General features: G+C 46.9%; 1 protein-coding gene across 2 annotated transcripts in view; it reads right to left on the reverse strand.

The window, feature by feature from the left end:
• Positions 1-1,142: 1,142 nt before the first annotated feature.
• Positions 1,143-17,504, reverse strand: part of FBXW4 (F-box and WD repeat domain containing 4) — a 134,658-nt gene continuing 118,296 nt past the window's right edge. Inside the window, exons 7-9 of one of the 2 annotated variants that reach the window (XM_053311207.1) lie at positions 3,310-3,450; positions 2,950-3,119; positions 1,143-1,429 (exon numbers count right to left, since the gene is read on the reverse strand). In XM_053311207.1, coding sequence (XP_053167182.1) covers positions 1,329-1,429; positions 2,950-3,119; positions 3,310-3,450 — 412 coding nt within the window. In that variant the 3' untranslated portion in view covers positions 1,143-1,328. The remainder of the gene's footprint in view (positions 1,430-2,949; positions 3,120-3,309; positions 3,451-17,504) is intronic. The other variant, XM_053311208.1, reaches the window with a different exon arrangement.

Here is a 17,504-nt window from a genome sequence, read left to right on the forward strand (position 1 = left end):
GGGGACGTCATGAAGCGGCAGGGAGTTTGGAGGCTGGACAGTTGGCTGTGGGCGGCAGATGGTTGGCTGAGCTGCACCGTGAAGCGGCAGGGTGCTTGGAGGCTGTCAGGCAAGCGGGCGACAGTCCCTGGCAGCGGGAAGCAAGGACTGTGAGTCAGAGATAGAAAGATGGAGGATGCGGGGGCTATGGGGAGAGCACGGTGGGGGCGGCGAGGGCGGGCCTATGGGGAGAGCATAGAGAGTTGGCGAGACTCAGGCGAGAGAGTTGCGGGGGGCGGCCAGAGCAGGCGAGAGAGTTGCGGGGGGTGGATGCCACAGGCTCAGTGCACGACTGCACAGATGCTCTGTGCGGGGTCAGCTAGAATCACATTAACACAGAAGTGTTTGCTGGGAGTGACTGCTAGTGCTCCATATTGGCATTCAGGCTCTCAGAAGTGTCTGGGACTGGATGTTGCACAGAGTACTAGAGACAGATGAGCCACTGGTCTGATCCTGGATAACTGCTTTTAGGGTCTTATGAGAATCCCATTCTCAGCTTTTAGCTGGAAGTCAGATGCATATTTTCAAAGAGTTCCATTAGCTGAACAGTTGTTCGACTTCCACATTTGCAGGAGAAAAAACCTGCTTCATGGAAAAAGCAAATCATGAAATGTGATCACAGACGTCAGAACACTCCCCTAGTCAGTTGTTGATTTTGAAATTCATCAGGCTCATGTCACAGACTTACCATATTCTTCTGTAGCAATTTATTTAGCACATTGGCTTGACAATACCAATCCAGTGTAGCAGTCCCCATATGCTACCAGACAGCAGTAGATAAATTGTGTACAGCTTGCACAGAACTAGCTAAGACTTCAAGCTTTACAGCCCAGTGCTAATTTATGAGGCAGTGATAAGCGTCAGTAAAGCAGAAGTAAAAGGCAATTGCCTACTTCACTATCCAACCTACAGTCACTCGCAAAGCAAATCCAACATGTGAAGTACAGTCCGAGGTTGGACTTGCAGCATGTAGAGGCCAAAAGAGAAGATATGGCTGATGGGTAGGAGGGCGACTCAAACATGTCCCCAAACAAGTTCACTGGACACTGCTTTCACATAAATTAGAAACATAACAAACTGCTCCAAAGGTACAAAACAAAAAGTTAGGAGACATTAGTCTTTATTGAAACCAGAAGGTAGGCGAACTACCCTACCTGGGGTTCTCCTTAGCACTTAGTTGGAAACTTCCAGGCTGCTTATGTCTCAAGGGCATTCTCTCCCCTTGGTGCTCCCTGAGCTGGTTATCAGATCCCCAAGCCAGTCCTTGGCTGCATCACGAAGTGGTGAAATCAAGAACGTGCAGTGCAGATGCCAAGGTAGCATACAGATGGGTGGTGCTGAAGCGTAGACAGTACACAGGACTGCTGATGGGTGATGACAAGGAGAAGCTCTGCAAAATAAGAAAGGGAGATTCTCCTGGATAAGAGATTCAAACTCTTCAACAGTAAGCAGCAGTGACAAGAAAGCAGGCATGCAATATCCACAGAATTCCACTCAGTTTTGTACACCTGCGTTTGCTATTGTGGCAGGGGGATAATGCAGCTGAGCTTACCCAGGTGAGACGGAGAACACTCCTAATCCATTCTGAACAGGGCCAGATCAAAGCAACAGCAACAGCTTAAAGCACTACTATTGAGATGTATCCTTGCTGATGTCTTTGGAGTTGGATCGAGTACTTAGAGATCTTTTTGTATTTGATTCCTAAGGGCAATTACTGTTCCCTTCTAGTCACATGAAGTTAACAGAATTCCTTATCCCTGTTACATATGTATTCCATCCTACCTCCAAAGAACTTAAAGTAGAATACATGGATTTTCCTTGTATTTTATCCTCATAACCACCCTTAGGGATGTGCACAGAACCGCGGAGCTGCGGTCCGGCACTGGGGTGGGGGGTTCCAAAAGAGTTCGGGGGGGGGCTTTACTTACCCCCTCAAGAATGCCGCCGTATTTCTTAGAGCAAGCGGGCGGCAGACCTCCCTGCCGCCCGCTTCATTCCCCCTCTCGGCACGGCTCTCCTTTTGAATACTGAATCGGGCGGCAGGGTATCTCCCAGTCCCTGCCGCCCTCTTAAATGCCCCCGCTCGGCGGGCGGCCGCCCCCTTTAAGCCCCCAAGACCCCTGCCGCTTCTTCCCTTCCCACCGCAACGAGGGGTCGGCAGGAGAACTCCCCTGCCGTCCCCGTCCGCTTCCCCGGCTGGCTGCAAATGGCTTCTAGGAAGCCTTTTGAGAGCAGGCGGCGGGAGAACTCCCCTGCCATCCGCTTCACTGGCTGGCTGCAAATGGCTTCTAGGAAGCCTTTTGCGCGTGTGCGCAAAAGGCTTCCTAGAAGCCATTTGCAGCCAGCCGGGGAAGCGGACGGGGACGGCAGGGGAGTTCTCCTGCCGACCCCTTGTTGTGGTGGGAAGGGAGGGGGCGGCAGGGGTCTTGGGGGCTTAAAGGGGGCAGCTGCCCGCCGAGCGGGGGCATTTAAGAGGGCGGCAGGGACTGGGAGATACCCTGCCGCCCGATTCAGTATTCAAAAGGAGAGCCGTGCCGAGAGGGGGAATGAAGCGGGCGGCAGGGAAATACAGCAGCATTCTTGAGGGGGTAAGTAAAGCCCCCCCCCCCGAACTCTTTTGGAACCCCCCACCCGAACCAAAACCACCCGTGTCCGGACCGGTCTGGAGGCCTTTAGAATGGCCTCCGAACCGGTCCGTGCACATGACTAACCACCCTGTCAATTAGGTTATGCTGAGTGAGTACTCTTCCAAAGCCACACACTGAGCTCAGGTCTTCCTTGTCCAACACTTAATTCACTACACCACACAGACCACAATAAGCAATCAGGAATTAGCAGAAGATACATACATATCTTCCCCACCTAGTGTTCCCAATAGGACTGCTTAGTAAGATTCATCCCCCAACTCACTTTCAGTAATGTAGTGCCGCTGCCTCACCTGCAAGCACCTGTTTTGCCGTTTATCCCAAAGACGGACCACACCATAATAAGATGAGCCACTTGCGATCATATGGTTTCCATTGCTCCTTAGGCAGTACAGAGCACTGTCATGTGGCTCTTCCCATTTCTTGACACAATCCCTGGGGGTGGGGGAAAGGAATAATGTCACAAGAAGGAATGTTAAAGCATTCTTCACCAGACACTGGTTATGGACACCTTATGGACAGTGGTAACTGTCAAAACAAGCCACTTTGTTTTGGCTTGTTACAGAGGCTGGCTACAGAGGCTTTTCCAACCAGCTCCAAAAAACAGGCAAGTCTTAAGACTAACCTTGTGCTTGTCCTTAAGTCCCAGTACCGGATATAGGTATCATAGCCACAAGAGAGTAAAGTGAAAGGTGTTTCATAGAAAACATCCAAGACTCCAGCTCCTCTATGGAAGTCTGTCCCAAGGCAGGTGACCAGCTGCCCACTGAAAAAAAGAACCCAAAAAGGAATTAATTATGGTGCTGGGCATCTATATACCAAACAGTTTCACACAAGACATATTTTGATGCAGTGCTTTCACAAAGCAGATCAGTGGGACAAAAACTGCTAAAAGGAGCAGCCAAGTGTAGAATGTGCAAGTTAGTTTGCCCTTAGTAAAGAAAAGAAAGGGTGGGGGGAGATCACAGATTATAGCACACCAAGACAAAGTAGCAATTGCCACTTTCTCTTTGAAAGTATAGAACCCATTATTCAAATTCATCTCTAGCACTAATAAGAACTCACAAGGTCTTTGAAAAGCAGAGAGCAGAAAACAAGACATATGTAGTAGCCTTATATAAGGGGAGATGGAGATTCATTTCAGATTACATGCAAGGGATAGAATCAAAAGAAGCCAAAATGGGCAATATTACCCAGTGGCTGATGCCTTAGCTCTGCAAGTGTGAGAAAGGCACAGATAACACGCTTGGCTAGAGTAGAATTCTACCTGTGGGACACTCATGTTATTTTCTGAGTACTCTGCTGCTATGTCTAGTCATAACATGCTTCTCTCCTGGGAAGGCAACCACTTGGTGAACAGACAGCTGTGCAACTGTGTCAGAGAATGGTCTTTGCCAAGGATAGTAGAGCTCTCAATACACAAGGGCTCATGCAAAAAGCTGCCCTGGAAAACTGAAGAAACACTTACTGTTCTAGTGAAAACCAGCATGTGCTGGAAATAATGATGCTTCTCCTCCAAGGTCTATGTATTTTGTCTTTGTGCTAATATCCCTAGGCAATCCTCCCTTGCCTATAAATACTAGCACAGCAAGGAAAGAGGCACCTAGTCCACACAGTCCCACATTATGGCTAACAGGTCAGTGATGAATGCAAATGCAAGAGTTCAAAACTTTCTCATCAAGCCTCAAGTCACATGGTGACTCAATCTTTAGAACACCTTTACACATTACATTATTTCAGCATACATGTGAAATGTTTACTTTTACAGTAGGGCATTTCTGGAAATGTGCTCATCATCGAGATGGCAAACATACATTTGCTGCCATGTAGCATGTATAGCAGCCTGTGGTTTCTGGCTTGGTCCAGCTCTGAATGATTTAAGAGAAAGTGTGTTCTTGGAGGGGAAATCCCAACTCTGAAATCCAAAGAGTAACTCCCAAGACATCCCATTTCTCCAAGGCTTACCCCCTTTCTCATGGTGTTCACACCTCTTAAAGACAGTGAAGCCCATCTATAGTTGCCAGATATGCTTCATGCATTCAGGAAGTTCTTCCTTCCAGCCCACCCAGACAGAATCCCTTTTTCCAGCCTGCCTTCACCTAGTACTAAAGAGAGAAGCAGCAGTCTCTGCATTTCCACCAATACCCCCAACCCAAGTCCTGTTCAGTGCTGCTGAAATGTCTCTGTACTGCAAGTCAATTCAAGTCCAATGACCCTAAAACTCTAAAAACAGAGGCTGAACTTCAGTCTCAATGCAGCAAGTTTGCCATGGAAGAACTGTTCATGACTTCTTTCGCATATATACACAATCCTCGCAGCCAGGCTCAGATTGTTGTACTTCCTGGAGCCATTTCTTGTCCCGTTCTAAGAGCAACATAACAAGGGTTAATTTCACATTGCTAATCATAGAGCTGGAAGGAGAACAATGGCTTCTGAAAAAGTAATAAAGGACTTATCTTATAGAGGAAAGCATCCATATGCCGCAAGAGATAATGCAACTTTGTCAAAAGACATTGAGGTACAAATTGGGCATAAAAAGCAAAAGGAATCAAGCAACAAGAGACTTGGAGTGGTCCCCGTTCTTCGTTACAGCCACAAGCTCCATCTAGTACAGGGCACTCTGATTAATTAATACACACTACTAATTGAGGACCAACATGCCCCCTCTGTCCTCCCCCACCTCCCCGAGAAAGACAGGCTGCCACAGTTCTCACTACCACTCAGACAACAGCATCCAATGAAGCCCATTCAGCCACTAAAGACCCACATGTTCCCAGCCCTTCTCCTCCTCCCTAACGGTCTAATCAGAACTGGACACAAAGCCCCGAGCGCTTGCTTTTCAGCCTGCAGCACTGGCTCTCGCTTCATGGGACAATGCAGCCTCCACTCCCTAAAGCAACTGGCACCTCCCCCTCCTTCCAGTTATTTTGTTACTTTCTGCTCCTTGATCCCGTATCAGTCTTTCTGGGGCACCCGAGCCAGAGGCCTTAATTCCATCTGTAATCTGGGCTAAAGCCCCATTGGGGGTGGGGGGGGATAAAGACCACACAATGGGCGAAATAGAGTCCCAGGAGATGTTCAAACAAGTAAACACCGTTGTGTCAGAGGAGCAAAATTGCTGAGAAAGCAGATTAGCATCAGCAGCACTGGTGTCCCCCAGATCAGAAGGGGAGCCCTGCCCCACTCCCCATAGCCAACACGCTTCCATGATCACAGCACTGGCGGCATGCTGAGGCCAGCCCATCTCCCCCAGTCACTCTCCAAAGAGCAGATTACAGAGAATAACAATTTCTTTGTGGCTGTGTAATTCCCTCCGTGACCGTGACTGTGGGCCACTCCATCGGGCCGCGATGCCAGGGCCTTAGCAACCATTTAACGAGACCAGTCGGCCCTAGCAATGCTCCCCCCAAGGCAAACTTCTCGGACAAGCTTTAACATCAAGTGCAGGAATTAATCCTCATCCCTCCCCCCTGCCCCCAAAACCTGAGTCCAGGGGTGCTGTGTTATTGCACTTACTTTGTGTTTCTCAAGGCAGGGAATTGCTGGACAAGTTCTTAAGACATTAACCCTTGGATGGAAGGAGAGTAGCCTGTCTGCTTTATAAATCCTGCACCTGGAGGTAGGTCAAGATGTTTACAGGCAGGCAGGCCTCCCCTCATCTAGAGGAAGCAGAACTCGCAGCCAAGAAAGGGAACCAGGTCTCTGCACATTTTGAGCAGTTCAGAAGTGATGGTGAGGAAGCAGATGCCATGCCTAGTGATGCTAGTCAGATGTACACACACACACACACACACACACACACACACACACACACACACATACCTGTCTACATCAGAACAGAATGGGGGTTGGGTGCATCTTTTTAGAGGTCTGGATTTATGCCTATGGCTTGGCCACATTCCTCAGTCAAGTCCCTGAACTAATAAACCTAGTTTCTGTGATAGTGAGAAGTGAATACTGTTTCCTTCCCTCAAAAGGAGAAACACCTGAGAAGGTGATTCTTTAACTAGTGGACAAGGCTTTCTGACATGTTGAGAGAGTTTTCTTGTCTGTTCCAACTGATCCAGGTAGATTGATCATACAGCAGCTGTGGAACAGACAGTAGGTGTTGGAGTGCCCCAAGCTTGTGGTGCTGGGGGACTTCAACGTCCACTTCGAGACCGGGTTGTCTGGAGCAGTTCAGGAGTTCATAGCGGCCATGACAACTATGGGCCTATCCCAAGTGGTCTCTGGGCTGACACATACTGCTGGTCACATGCTTGATCTGGTCTTTCACTCTGATCAGGGTGGTGTTCCGTGGGTGGGGACTCCTATGATTTCCCCATTGTCATGGACAGACCACCATCTGGTTAAGGTCGGACTTACAGTTATGTCCCACCTCTGCAGGCATGAGGGGCCTATTACAATGGCCCGTCCAAGAAGGTTATTGGATCCAATACGATTCCAAGAAGCCTGGGTTGGATTTAATGTTGGCTCAGCCGACGATCCGGTTGATGCCCTGGTGGAAAATTGGAATAGTCAACTTACCAGGGCAGTAGATGGGATCGCTCCTAAGCGTCCTCTCCGACCCACCTAAAAAATGGCTCCTTGGTATATGGAAGATCTGCGGGAGCTGAAGCAGCAAGGTAGACGACTGGAACGCAAGTGGAGGAAGACTCGACTTGAATCCGACAGATTACGGCATAGAGCGCACTTAAAGATCTATGCTCTAGCTATATGTGCAGAAAAGAAGCGTTTCTTTGCTGCTCGTATTGCTTCCGCAAACTCATGTCCAGCGGGGCTTTTTAGGGTTGTGGGGGGCTGGTAGGACCCCCGCACCCTTGAATAAAAATTTGGATCCTTCAGATGCTTTTAATGAGCTTTTCATGGACAAAATCTCTTGTATTTGGGCCGATTTAGACCTCAACTCCACAGTTAGCACAGTATCAGATGCAGAGGTATCCAGCAACTCCTCTTATGTGGTTAAACTGGATCAGTTTCAGTTTGTGACTCCTGAAGATGTGGACAAACTGCTTGGAGTGGTGCGTCCTACCACCTGTCTACTTGATCCTTGCCAGATGTGGCTTACACTATCTGGTAGGGAGGTTGTTGTGGAGGACCTGGTGGCAATTATTGATGCCTCTCTGAGGGAGAGCAGGATGCCCCCTTGTTTAAAGGAGACAATTATTAGACCTATTCTTAAGAAGCCTATCTTGGATCCCTCAGAGTTTAATAAGTACAGGCCTGTCTCCAACCTCCCATGGTTGGATAAGGTGATTGAGAAGGTGGTGGCCTCCCAGCTCCTGGAGGTATTGGAAGAAACTGATTATCTAGACCCATTTCAAACTGGTTTTCGGGCGGGCTACGGGGTGGAGACTGCCTTGGTCGGCCTGATGGATGATCTCCAATTAGGACTTGATGGAGAAAGTGTGACTCTGTTGGTCCTTTTGGATCTCTTGGCAGCTTTCAATACTATCGACCATAGTATCCTTCTGGAACGTTTGAGGGAGTTGGGTGTAGGAGGCACTGCTTTGCGGTGATTCTGCTCCTATCTCTTGGGCAGATTCCAGATGGTGTCACTTGGAGACTGTTGCTCTTCAAAACTTGAGCTTTTATATGGGGTCTCTCAGGGCTCCATATTGTCTCCAGTGCTTTTTAACATCTACATGAAACCACTGGGAGAGATCATCAGGGGATTTGGAGCTGGGTGCTATCAGTATGCTGATGACACCCAAATCTATTTCTCCATGTCAACTTCATCAGGAGAAGGCATATCCTTACTGAATGCCTGCCTGGAGGCGGTAATGGGCTGGATGAGGGATAACAAACTGAATCCAGACAAGACGGAAGTACTTGTTGTGCGGGGTCGTAACTCGGAAACTGATACTGACCTGCCTGTTCTAGATGGGGTCACACTTCCTCAGAAGCAACAGGTACGCAGTTTGGGAGTGCTTCTGGATTCACGCCTCTCCCTGGTTTCTCAGGTTGAGGCAGTGGCCAGAAGTGCTTTTTATCAGCTTCAGTTGATACTCCAGCTGCATCCATTTCTTGAGATTCATGACCTCAGAACAGTAGTACATTTGCTGGTAACCTCTAGACTTGATTACTGCAATGCGCTCTATGTGGGGCTGCCTTTGTACGAAGTCCAGAAACTACAGTTCGTACAGAACGCGGCAGCCAGGTTGGTCTCCGGGTCATCTCTTAGAGATGATATTACTCCTATATTACAGGAGTTACACTGGCTGCCAATAGTTTTCCGGGCAAAATACAAAGTGTTGGTTATAACCTATAAAGCTCTAAACAGCTTAGGCCCACAGTATTTAAGAGAGTGTCTTCTTCTGCACTATCCCCATCATCCACTGCATTCGTCAGGGGAGGCCCATCTGTGGTTACTTTCAAGTCGTTTTGTGGCCACTCAGGGACGGGCCTTCTCAGTTGTCACTCCAAGACTTTGGAATGCACTTTCCGCTGGTTTAAGACTCTCCCCATCTCTAGTGGTTTTTAAAAGATCCTTGAAGACTCATTTTTTAAATCAGGCCTTTTAGCTTTTGTATTTTTAAATTTTGTAAATTGTTCTCATTTTAGGCAGCTTTTTGGAGTTTTAATTGATTTTAATGTTTTATTTATTTGTATTGCTTTATTATTGTGAACCGCCCCGAGACTTTGGATTGAGGGGCGGGGTTTAAAAATCCATCAAATAAATAAATAAAGAGGTAGGTAGGTAGGTAGGTAGGTAGGTAGGTAGGTAGGTAGTCTCAGAATTGCAGTTTAGCATATTTTCAAGCAATGGTGCTTTTCAAAAAATGCTTATCCCCTAGATGAAGGCTACTGAACTGCAGCCCTCCAGCTGATTTTGGACTACAAGTCCCAGCATTCCCAGCCAGAGCAGTTAATAGACAGGGATTATGGGAGTTGTAGGCCCTCATTGGCAGGAGAGTCAAAGTTGAGTAGCTTTGCCCTAGATGATGCTTGGACTGCACAGAAATTCTCCTCTATTCTGAACATTGCTATGAGTAATCAGGAACCTTTCTACATTATAAGTGCTCTTACAAATACCAATAGCAGAGCAAAACCTGGTAGCTGCTTTACCAATATGATCCATGGATACGTTTTTATGCACGTTAGGAAATCTGGAGGCAGAGAAGGTAGCTAATTATGAGTAGATGCTTCCTAGGCGAGAGTATGCTCATTTCCACACACATTTACTCCACTCAAATCACATACTCCATCTTTATGGGACCATCTGTTATATCATGCATCAAGGCAGGAGGGTAGAGAATACCAAAGTTGTACCAAAGGAGGGATTTAGTATTGGTTTAAATGGGGTGGTGTGAGAAGGTAGGAGAGGGTTCAAAAGGCCTTCAAAAAGGATAACAGCTTATGGATGGTCCCACACCTGAAATTAAACACCATAAAAGCATAGAACTTCTGAGCTGGTATGATTCTTCACTTGAAAACTAGGTATACATAGATAATGCCAGGCCCCTTCTCATACACAAAAGGGAATTGTTTTTCAATACCTACACACTTGGCAATTAACAGGCAATAAAAACTTGCTCAAGACCAAATACATTGACAAGTACCTCAGATTAGGAACCTGACCCCAAACACCACATCTTAGCAGGAGAACCAGAGAGGCTCATAGTAAAAAGAGATGATTTCTGCCATGAAACTATTGAAGACCTGCATGCTCCTGAACCAGCTGAAAAACAGAGCTCAGATACCTCAAATCCTTGCATTGCCCTCTGTGGGTTGTTTCACACAAACAATTATATGGAGGCTGCTCTATGCATGCAAGTTCTTCCACCTAGTGATCAATGCATATGTAACCGCTCTCCATACAGAAACACTGATTTTAACCATGTCCCCACAAAAGGGTAAAGCTGGCATGACAAAAGCTTGTATATCAACATGACAACTAACCAAACTCAAACAGCTACCACATAAAGCAGTCTGCTTGTATACCAGATTTCCAATACATCAGATTATGGAAAAACAAGTTGTTCTAGTAAGAACTAATCTGCCTACTTTCCTTTCACTATCTCTACAACTGGACTAAATTTGGTTGAAATTGAGGTCTACAAGTTAGATCACTTGCACCTCAAATGTTTTCGTGTCCACCATCTTGGATCAGGGTGGGTGACATCATCACAAATGACACCATTGAGATGTCCCTGTGTGTCACTCACTATAACTGTTCCAAATTTAGTTCAAATCAGTTAGACAGTCCTCAAGTTAGCACACTTGCACCTCAAAGGTTTATGCATCCACCATCTTGAATCGCTGTGGAAGACATCATAAACTATACTGTTGAAGTAGCCCTGTGCATCACTCACTGCAACTGTACCTAATTTGGTTCAAATGGGTTAGACAGTCCACAAATTAGACCACTTGCACCTCAGATGTTTATGCGTCCACCATCTTGGATCAGGGTGGATGACATCATAAACTACACCACTGAGGTGTCCCTACAACTGTAACCGATTTGGTTCATATTGGTCTAGGCGTTGCGAAGTTGATGGGCGGGGGGACACACACACGGATGGAGACATGTACACACACACACACACACACACACAGAGCCGAGTGATTTCATAAGCCTACTGGAAAGTAAGCTTTAAAAAGAGCTCAGATGCTTACACCTTCTTCATAACACAACTACATTAATGCCTTTGCCTACCTGGAGACTTCCTCTGTTGGACAAGACTATGTATGAAGCAGACCTTAGCATCAGCAGCTACAAAGGGAGAAAAACAAATAGAGCTGCCAATGGCAATATGGGAAAAATCTACACTTCCAGTTCTGACTCCTATAAGACATAGCAGGATGTGAACCTATAATCCCCACTCCAACACTGAACTGTGTATGGCCATTATGCCAATAATACTCTGTTCCACTCATGGTCCAGTGGACAGTGTTGGCCTTTGGCCTTTCTCTAGAGACCTGGTTTCAAATCTCTGCTCCACCATGACCTTGCCACACACTACATCTCAGTAATGCTAGCTCCCTCAAGACATGTTCTGAGTATAAGATAAGGGTGGTAAAACACTTTCTATGCTGCAAGTAAAATATTACCATCATTCATCATCATCTCCAGTAATTAACTGTCCAAGACCAAAAGGCAGATGAAGATGGCGGAGACACCCTCGGACAAGACAGGTGAAGGTAATCAGAGAAAAATCAAATGGGTCTAAAAGAGTTTATGCCAGTCAAGTCTTCCCTCAAAATGCCATATAGAGGGCATTGTGCAGCAAGTCTGCTGTTTTGTCATTCTAATAGGAATTTTTCCAGTGTCTGAAAGTATGCTTTTTATAAGTGAAGAAGAACACAGCACTTAAGATAATTATGTTTATGCAGTGAGGTAACACTGTTTGAACATGAAGTTACCACACCCACAAAAACGTTTTTTTTAAAAATGCTTCTGAGCATTCATAAGAGGATGCTGAATATTTTGCAGGGCTTCTCTCCCTTCTAATCAAAGTGCTTTGGTTGTTTTCCTCATTAGGCATGATCTCATTTGAAAGGAGGAGAATCACAGGAGCAGCTCCTGTAAGAGTACTGTGAAAAGAGCCTAGACCTGAATCATATGGTGTGCTGGCCACTGATCCTGACACACCTTACATGGTACTTTCAAAGCTCTTTTCTGGCCTCATTCGTGTTAAATGGTAACACTGAGATGATCCCCAGAGAGCCAAGGCCATGCTGCAACCTATCCTGAGACATTTCCAAGACACACTGGGAGGCCCAGGGGGGAGGGGTGGGAGCATGGAATCATTTCAGGGAGAACATGTTCGTGTAAATGAGCTCTCCATCTGTAGCCAAGTCCACAGAAGCTTGCCACCTCACACTTTATCCTGACATGTGATCTTTAGCACTTACAACTGCAACATTTACTTACTCACGCATGCACTCACTCACTCTCTCTTGTATCTGAGAAACAACTCCGTCAGCACCTCACCTACCTTCCAGGCTGGGAAAGGATAACATCAAAATGTGCTGGCAGATGGAGACTGTTCAGCCTCTTCTATTTGGACTTGAACTTAAGTGTTCTCACTTAGGAACAACATTATTTCAAAAGGGAGCAGCTCTATCACTCTGCAGCAGGAAGAACAACGGTCCCCCCTGTAACAAACAAATTTATGGCATATGCTTCTGCAGGCTAGTACCTGCTTCATCTGATACATAGCATGGTCTGGAAATCTGGATAGGTCTATACACACTCCTGGGACAAAGGTAAACTCTGGCTCTAGGATGTTACTGCAGTCAGTTTACCCACAGAAATAACTCTTCAAACAAATGGTCTACTCCAGTGGTGGCTGGTGGTTCCTGGAACTGGGGGCCGGGGCACTAGGCAGGGCAGGTGATTGGTGGAGCTACAGGTAGTGAGAGGGGGAGCCAGTTGTGGGAAGCTGCAGAGGTGGAGCCAGAACTAGGAGGATGTCTTAGCAATAACTGGCAACATGTAGATTTGTAGCTAACAAGTGGGATCCAACTTCAAGCAAACAAATCTCAATTGCTCTGTATCAGCAGAGATACAGAGAAATATGGAAAAAATCAGTGGCTTTATAGTGATTAACGGGACTATAGTAGTGTGTAGATTTGTATGCAACAAAGCAGGATCAAAACACAAGCAGACATGCAGCGGAAAAGAACTGTACAAGCCTCAAGTAAAGCACAGACCAACTACAAAAGGCTGCTTCTGTGGAGAGTAAAAGAATTCTGAAGTCACCAAGGCAGCTCTGTCTGCCTGATTATTTAAACAAGTTCTAATAACTAATCAGCCTATTTTCCTTTAACTGTCTCTACATCTGGACTAAATTTGGTGCAAATTGAGGTCCACAAGATAGATCGCTTGCAACTCAAATGTTCATGTGTCTGCCATCTTGGATCGGGGTGTATGCCATCATTACAAACTGCACCATTGAGGTGTTCCTGTGTGTCACTCACTACAGCTGTTCCAATTTTGGTTCAAATCGGTTAGACAGTCAAGTTAGCGCACTTACACCTCAAAAGTGTATGCATCCACTATCTTGGATTGGGGTGGGTGATATCATCACAAACTACACCATTAGGCATCCCTATGTGTCCATTCAGCTGTAGCAAATTTAGTTCAAATCAGTTAAACTGTCCACAAGTTAGTGCACGTGAACCTCAAAAGTTTACGTGTCCACCATCTTGAATTGGAGTGGATGACATCATGATCTTCGCCACTGAGCTGTCCCTATGTGTCCCTACAGCTGCAGCAAACTTGGTTCAAATAGGTTAAGCGGTTCACAAGAGCCACTCGGGGTCTGGATGGTATATGGGTCCCTGTGACAGGAGGTCTGGGCGGAGAAGGGGTGCCACGGTGGGCAAACTAATAGGTTGATCAGGTCTGCAAACCAGGTACGTCATGGCCAGTGTGGAGAAATTAGAATGATCTCTACTCCTTCTAGCCACAGTTTCCAGACAACTTATCGGGTGGATAGGGGTTGGCAGGAACGCATAGAGGAGCCTTGGGGGCCACAGAGATGAGGGAATCCGTGGCTTCCATTTGCTGAATCAGAAACCGGGAGACAAATTGTGGTGCCTAGGCATTGAGGAGAGATGCAAAGAGGTCCACCAGAGGAGTGAACAATGGAAGACCTGAGGGTGCAGTCTCCAATCCGATGACTGACGGCTCAGTCAGTCTGCCTGTAGGTTGTCCACCCTGCTGAGGCATTCCGCAGTTATGGAAAGAAGATGCCGTTCGGCCCAGCTGAAGAGGAGATTGGATTCTTTCATCAAAACCTTGGAGTAAGCGCCTCCCTTGCAGCTTATGTAGGCTTTGGCGGTGATATTGTCCGTCCGAATGAGAACATGTTTGCCCCGTACTAAGTCTAAGAAGTGTAAGAGAGCTAGCCTGGCTGCCCCTCAGCTCCAGGCGGTTGATGTTCCATTTCTTTTCCAGTTCGGACCAGGACTCCTGAGCCGGAAGGCTCTTGCAGATCAGCCCCCAGCCTGTGAGGCTGGCATCTGTTGAAATCATGATCCTTTGCAGTTCCATGAGTGGTATTCCGTATTCTTGACCCAAGAGGTGTACTGGTTGGTGATCCATAGACATGATGCTGTCCTGGAAGGGCAGAAGGAGCCATTCTGGTCGTTGAGTCACTTCAGAGTGATCTGCCCATGGTCTGGGGCTACTGGAAAGGACAGGGCCCTGATGAGAAGGTCATCCAGGGATGGGTGAATGCACACTCCCTTTAGGCAGAGGTGGGCTGTGAGGGCTGCCATTATCTTTGTGAACACTTGTGGGGCCGACGCAAGGCCGAAAGTGAGGGCCCAATACTGATAATGGAGGTTGTGTTGAAAAAACAGAGAAACTTTCTGTGTTCTGGTAGAATAGGGATGTGCAGGTATGCCTCTGAGAGGTCCACTGACACGAGGAAGTCACTTGGGAGGATCGCCTGCTTGACGAATCACAGAGACTCCATCCTGAACTTCCTCGAACTTGTTGAGGCATTTGAAGTTCAGCACTGCCCTCCAGGACCCGTGCTTCTTGGGCACCAGGAAAAGAAGCGAGTAAATGGCTGACCATCTTTGCGTCCAAGGAACAAGCTCGATTGCCTGAATATGAAGAAGATGTTGGATTGCCTTGTGCATCAGATGTTTTCCCCTTCAGCGAGAGCGTGGGATAGCGTAGAAGGAGTCATGAGGAATAAGAGATAAGTCTAGTGCATAACCCCCGGGCACTGTGTTCCGAACCCACTGATCCTGGGTTGAGGACATCCCGTGAGGGCGAACTGCTGGAGTCTGCCCCCTATGGGCCGTGAGTCACTGTCGCTTATTATAGTGAACCATGGTATTGGGGACTCTATTTCCTTGCGTTCTGGTCAAGCCCCTAAATTGTTGCCTCCATTGGTATCTGCCAGTGCCTCTAAAGTTGGAGTGTCTGATATCTCCTGAGCAAAAGGGAGAAGAGGTATGAAACTGCCTTTGGTTCCAAAAGGAATGACCAGGGTTGCGAAAACCTCTGCAGAAATCTCTTCTGGTAATGGACATGGCTTTCTTTTTATCCTTGGTTTCCACCAGGACAGGATCTAGAGACAGGCCAAAAAGGTTAGTACCTGAGGAGGTGGAGGCTGTTAATGCTAGCTTAGACTTCAAATCTACTTGCCATCCCTTGAGTCACAGAGATCTGCGTAGAACCATTCCCAAAGCGAAGGCTCTAGAAGCCTGCTGGACACAATTGAGACTGGAATCTTCCATAAAGGCCGCAGCTTTAGCCATTTTATTGATTCCCTGTCTTAATTTGGAATTCTCTGAGGTTACTAGGGCAGTCAACTGCTTAGTCCACAAAATGTAGGCCCTTGCAAAGAGTTGGCTGTGGCTGTTTTAATCACCGTGGAGGAAGCCTCATGAGCCTTCTTAAGCAACGAATCACATTTCCTATCCTCTGTAGATCTTAATTGTTCCTGGCCCTCAATATTCAGAAGCATCCCCGAAACCATTTGAACAATGGGCCGGTCCACCCGAGGTGTCGCCAGCAGGGATGTGACCCAGGATATAGTGTTTCCTAGGATAGGAAACAATGGGACTACAGGAAGCTGGGTTTTGCCATTCCGCCAGCATCACCTGTATGGGAAGGGCACAGAGGCTGAGGTACCTGAAGAGGAAGGAAAAACATTCTGGTCCAGAAGGTTGCACCCCATCGGCAGGAGAAACATCATTAATAGCCCGCTTAGCCTTAGATAGGAGAACATCGAAGTCAGTAGATGAAAAGAGGTGAGAGGAAATGGAAATGGGTGCCACTGGAGTGGTTTCTTCCTCTGAAAGCTCTCCCTCTTCCTTGCCTGATTCCATGGAGTTCAGAAGCCTGGGAGAATCAGAGCCAGAAGCAGATTTGGGATGGAAGGACAGGGGGTTGGGGATTGGTAAGGGTTGTAAGGGTTGTAAGGGTTGGGTTGGTATAGGCAGAATAGAAGGGAGAGCCACTGGTTCAGCTGGCTAAGCAGGAATTCTTGGGCCTCGGCGGCGTTTGGAATCCCATGTTCATTACCTGAGCCAGAGGAAAAGCCATTTGCAAACGATAGAAAAGATAAAATAAGGTCTGAAGGCAAGATCCTTCCCACCCTTGCACACTCTAAAGAAGTAGAATAGGGTTAGTTCCAAAGATAATCAAACTTTCTGAAGAGCAACAACTCTTAGCGTGCAAGCCTCGTGCAGACAGGACCAGAACTAGGGATGGTGCCCTCTGGCGGGGGGGAATGGTGTTCTTTATTTCCGGCCTGTCTCAAGCATGCTCAGTGACTGATCCCACTACTAATGAGCTCCAGCACAGGGGGAAAACTTTGGTGTAAGCTATTGAGATCATCAGTAAACCGCCGTAAACTTCTTTTAATGTTCAAATTGTATGAAAACTCCAGTGTAAGGGTGCATTGCAGCGCTCAGGGACACCTCACCAAGGAAATACCAACATTCAGGGGAGTCAGACAGGGATGTATTTTGGCCCCGCTGCTATTTAACCTTTATATTAACTCTCTTGTCTCCCACTTAGATAATCTAGTCCATCATCCACCAAAATTAGTAGACAGACATCTTGCTATACTTCTATATGCAGATGATGCTGTCATTCTCTCACAAACTCTGATGGGTATAAGAAGAGCTTTGCACTCTCTTGCTACTATTGTGAATAGCTTTTAGAAATTAATTATAACAAAACTAAGATCCTGGTGTTTGTGAAGAGACTAAAGATTTGGAACTCGTCACTAAATGGGCACAGATTAGAACAAGTTAAGTATTTCAAATACCTTGGTGTAATATTCCAGTGTTCAGGCAGAAGGGTTGCACACAGACAAAATGTAAGGCAGAATGCACACCGGA

The sequence above is a fragment of the Hemicordylus capensis genome, chromosome 3 (genome assembly GCF_027244095.1).
Source record: "Hemicordylus capensis ecotype Gifberg chromosome 3, rHemCap1.1.pri, whole genome shotgun sequence".
Lineage (NCBI taxonomy): Eukaryota > Metazoa > Chordata > Lepidosauria > Squamata > Cordylidae > Hemicordylus > Hemicordylus capensis.